Consider the following 4,967-nt stretch of genomic DNA (forward strand, 5'->3'; position numbering starts at 1 on the left):
TTTAAAATTATATTTTAACTTGGTATATCCTTCTTTTTATATTGCTTTTAATAATAGTCTTGTCCCATGACCCATAACGAAGTGCAAGGGATCATTGGACAAGACAATTTTAAATACATACGTAAGTTTAAAATCTTTGATAGCAAAAACATGTTGGACGTGCAACAAGTAACTCGGATTTCAGTATAACGAAATTCAAATATGTTCACATGACGGAATAAGCTAGATGGTAGAACACCATTGACTTTCGAGGGAAGTTTCAATTGGTTCAATTTCATGAATCACTAGTCTCGTTCAATCAGACGCTTGGCTGTCTCCGTAAATCTTCGACCAGCAGGTCGGGGATTTACGGAGACAGCCGAGTGTCAGGTTGAACAAGACTACTGAATCACACGGTATTCTAATCTGCATAGTGTTATGATATTGCCAGCACTATCAGTTAATCGTTTTTATTTATTTAGATAACTTAAACGGACAGGTTTAAGCCGATGAATTGGAATTGAGCAGTCGAGGGGACGTTCAGGAGGGGCATAATAAACCGGTCAGAGGCAAGATATATACCTGTGATTTATTTATATCATTCGTTTAAATCTTGTTGTCTAATTGAACTGATTTGTTGATGTATTATCTGGGTCACAACCACAGGTACTTGACGTTTTAAACCTTACTACTGATTGACAAACACATTCCCTTACTATATAATTATTATTATTATTATGGGAACGTTTTTAAGAGGAAATATTTTTATCAATAAAGAGTAAAATTTAAAACACTTGTGATCTGGATTATTTTATTTGAAATTCTAAAAAGAAATTCTCTGAAATTTTGATTTTTTGAAATTCAGATGCTTGTTTAAAACAAGCATTGATTTTGATTCATAGCATACGTGGAAGCGACACAGTGATGGTTACAAAACAGGACATTTTTATGGAAGGCCAAGTAAATAAATATTCAAAAATTTGAAACTGTTTTCAGTTCATTGTACCTATCTTTAAATCGATATACTTTAAATGAGTTAAAGGTAGGCTTAATTCAATTATACCTTAAAATTCATTTGAATATACATGTAGGTACAAATTGATTTGAAGATAGATACAAATGCCATGCATTAAATATAGGTATAATTAATTTAAAGATTGGATTCAATTGTCAATGAATTGAATCTATCTTTAATTATAACGAGCAAAAACAAAACTGCGCGTGTGATACTAGACTTAAGTAAATTTTTTTCTTTCTTATTGAAAATCCAATCAAAAAAGCAAATAATTTTCTAATAATTTAACATTTAACATACATATTTTTGATGAAATAACACCCCCCCCCAAAAAAAAACAATTGAAATTTTTATTATTTTCAGGTACAAGTGAAATATGGCCGAAGGTGGTATTAGTTTATCTGCGTTTTTGTGTGATCTCTGTGAAAACGACCCGGCGCAGTCCTTCTGTCGTACTTGCAGTGGAAATCTGTGTGATAAGTGCACTACAGAACATAAAAGCAGGAAGATTTTCTACCATCATGATGTTGTCAAAATGACGTTGACAAGACAACTGGAAAAAGATGGATATGAGTATTGCAGGGAGCATCCAGAGAGCAAAAATGAATTGTGTTGTCAAGACTGTACCATGCCGGTGTGTACAAAATGCATAGCTGGACTTCACAATGGCCACAAAATGACCGATATTTCCAGTGCTTACATTGAGGCTAAAGGCAAAATAACATCAAGAGTAGAAAGAATGGAGACATCTCACTATGCAAAGCACAGGGAACAGCTAGATGATCTGGACAATATTTTAAGTGACATTAACAAACAGACAAACGACGTTGAACAAGCTGTTTTAAGCCGATCAAAAGAACTTGCAGACCTTGTTCATGAAATTGAGAAAGATGTCTTACAGAAAATATCTAAGGAAAAAGAAGATGCTATCAAACTCATCCTATCTTATAAAGAAGAAATAACAGGACACCTCTCTTCCTTACGAAAACTTCAGAATATGATGTTACAAGATAGAGACTCAAAATGTATGACAGACCTGATTTTGTACACGAGGAACAATCTCGAAATTTCCAGTGATGATAAAAAGGTTCTGAAATTTGATTTCACACCTTCTGTGCTCGATGAAACAAAGCAATTTCCGGATGAATTAAGACATTTGTTTGGCTTGTACCTTCCTTCTACTATGGTAGTTCAGGGTAGAAAACAAATCAAGAAGTCAGCAAAAGAAGTAGCAAGATTTAAATCTGCGATTAAGCAGCCAATTGGTTTAGCTTTTTCTCGATTAAATGCTGACCTGACTTGGATTCGTGGAGGAGAAGCAGAAATTAAGAAAATAGACATACAAGGTAATGAAAAGGCTACTGTCAAGACTCTCACCAAACTAGGGCGGCCCTCAGGTCTTATCGAGTTAGACGATGGAAGCATCTTTTTCAGTGATATTGAAAATAAAATGGTAAAAAGGTTATCCAACGATTTGCATGAAGAAGCAACCATGAGATTTGATTGGTATCCAATGGGACTGTGCATCAGTCAAAGCGGTCACATTCTCGTGTGCGCTGCTTTTCTACCATGGCAAGCCACAGACGCTAGTGACCGTGGAAAGGTTTTGCGAATGAGCTACAAGGGAGTAACACTGCAGGAAATAATGAAAGACGGTGAAGAAAAACACTTGTATTGCAGACCTATTTGTATTTCTGAAAATATCAACCAAGATATTTGCGTATCAGATTCAAGAAGGCATTCTGTAGCCGTTGTTGATAGAACAGGTCTCCTCCGATTTGTCTATGAGGGTGGGGGATTTCATAAAGACCAAGAAGAATTTGGACCTGCTGAGCTAGATACCGACAGTATCGGAAATATTGCAGTGTCTGACCATACCAATAATTTGGTTCATTTATTAGACGTCGATGGAAATCTTATAAAATACTTGCTTACAGCAAAGGAGGATATTTTTGGCCCAAGGGGTTTAAAAGTTGACAAAGAAGACAGATTATGGATAACAGAGGGAAAGACTGGTTATGTAAAAATATTCAAATATTTGGAGTAGAATGAATGCTTTTATTAGAGGAATTTCGATATCGACTTGTTTCGTTTGTCCACATCTAATGAGCTAGAAACAAATTAACTGGTGCATTAAGACAAAGTGGTTGATTGGTTTGATTTGTAATTTTTTTAAATGAAAAGAAAGTGAATATCGAGTTTATAAACAATGTTTATATGAATGACAAATTCTCGAGAGGGAAATTAAACAAGCGAACAAACGAAAACAATAGATAAAAAATTACTGTTAAAAAAACTTATTACTATAAGAAATTTAATTCTGCAGAGTTTTTGATCCAACAAAGGGTCTTCCCTTTTCACGCATGGCAACTTGTAGATTAAAAGTTCCTGTATTTAATTCAATGAGTTTTTAAAAAATGTGTTTTAATATTCTCACAAATGGCTTATTGCATCCCGGAGGACCGGGCTGCTCTATACATATAAGTTTAATTGTTGGTATATGGGGATTGAGGTGGGAGAAGTTATTCAGAATTAAAGGTTTTCTTAACATTAAAAAGATTGTTAATCAGAATGTTCTTTCCCTTTATAAATTACGAGATACATAATATATTTACCTCCGTAAATTGAATCTCTAAAAATTTATTTGTTTTTCATTTTTCATTTATAAAATTGTAATCAACCGACAGATCCCCTTTTTTAGAACATCGAATTTTACTTACCGCATAAAAACGTACTATACACAGTTCGTGTTTTATATTCTTAAAGTGAAATACATTTTTGAATATACACGTAGGTGATGCATGCCTGGTTCCAGTTTATATTTTATGTAGCCAACATTAATAAAGTTTAAAAGGGCATTGTTTTTGTTCGATTTTCATCCGACTATAAGTTTTCAAAATATTCTCGACTATCGTCTCCATCATATAGACGCATGCCTTTTTTACACATATCGAAGAGGACTCATTTCCATTATTTACTATATTTGTTTACTTATTTATTTCCCGGGCGACAATTGATGGTTACATCAATGTTTTCTTGTTCTTGAGTTACTTGGCTTTGGTTACACAAACGTGCTGGCAACAACTTTGTTCAAAAGGACAGTTTCTGATATTGCATAGCTTTAATTGTACGATACTAAAACGTATCTGAAGAAATTCACCTTTTGAGATATGGAACATGTCAGAGAGTTTCCCAGCAAGCACACAACGTTGTTTAAAATTTGATAAATCTAGATACAATACTGATTCAACGTTGACTGTTCAACGTTGAAAATGTTACGTTGATTCAACATTGAATTCAAATTGAGTTGAATTGCCGACATTGATTCAACGTCAGATCTTCGCTGAGCGGTCCAATCCTTTTTTTGTTGTTGATTGATAATTTGGACTCTGATAGTGTCGGACTATGACACTGTCGGACCATAACGAGGTCGGACTTGACAAAGTCGCACTACCATATATGATTACTTAAAGAATAACTGTCTTATTTTTCGATTTTCAGAGGTTATCAATCGATTGGCTTGCGTGATAATTTGCATTGCCGAAGGCGTTTATGCATAAAATTATCAAGCAAGCCAATCGATTGATCATCGTCATGAAATTAAAAAAATCTGACAGTTATTCCTTATATTTACATGCTTTGATTCCGCCAATCCACGTGCTCCAAACCCTGCTTCTGACTAGCTGTTTGTCCCGCCCTGCACGTGTTTTTTTGGAACCGCGCCAATACATTGATAGGGGAATAAAGTACATTTACAATTTGTAATTTTATCTCGGACAAAGACATTGGAAATGTAAATATTAACTATTATAACTAACAAGAATGTAATTATAGGAATTTTACACATTCATAAACAACATTAGAGCCACATGGAAAATAGTTTGAAGTATGAAGTGCTGCTTATTTTTTCAGAAAGGATTTTTATGTCAGATCATGATATGACGAAATTGAACACAGAGAACAGAAAGAGTAA

At 34.2% G+C, this 4,967-nt stretch overlaps 1 protein-coding gene across 1 annotated transcript; it reads left to right on the forward strand.

Moving 5' to 3' along the window:
- The first annotated feature begins 416 nt into the window (after nt 1-416).
- On the forward strand, nt 417-3,783 carry LOC134277772 (E3 ubiquitin-protein ligase TRIM45-like). Its single transcript, XM_062760082.1, has 2 exons — nt 417-541; nt 1,358-3,783. Exon 2 carries the CDS (start codon nt 1,371-1,373, stop codon nt 3,039-3,041), a length of 1,671 nt encoding a protein of 556 aa, XP_062616066.1. The 5' UTR covers nt 417-541; nt 1,358-1,370; the 3' UTR covers nt 3,042-3,783.
- The last annotated feature ends 1,184 nt before the right edge of the window (nt 3,784-4,967 follow it).

This window comes from Saccostrea cucullata, unplaced genomic scaffold (genome assembly GCF_032062105.1).
Source record: "Saccostrea cucullata isolate Sc308-1 unplaced genomic scaffold, CSIRO_AGI_Scuc_v1 ctg6783, whole genome shotgun sequence".
NCBI lineage: Eukaryota > Metazoa > Mollusca > Bivalvia > Ostreida > Ostreidae > Saccostrea > Saccostrea cuccullata.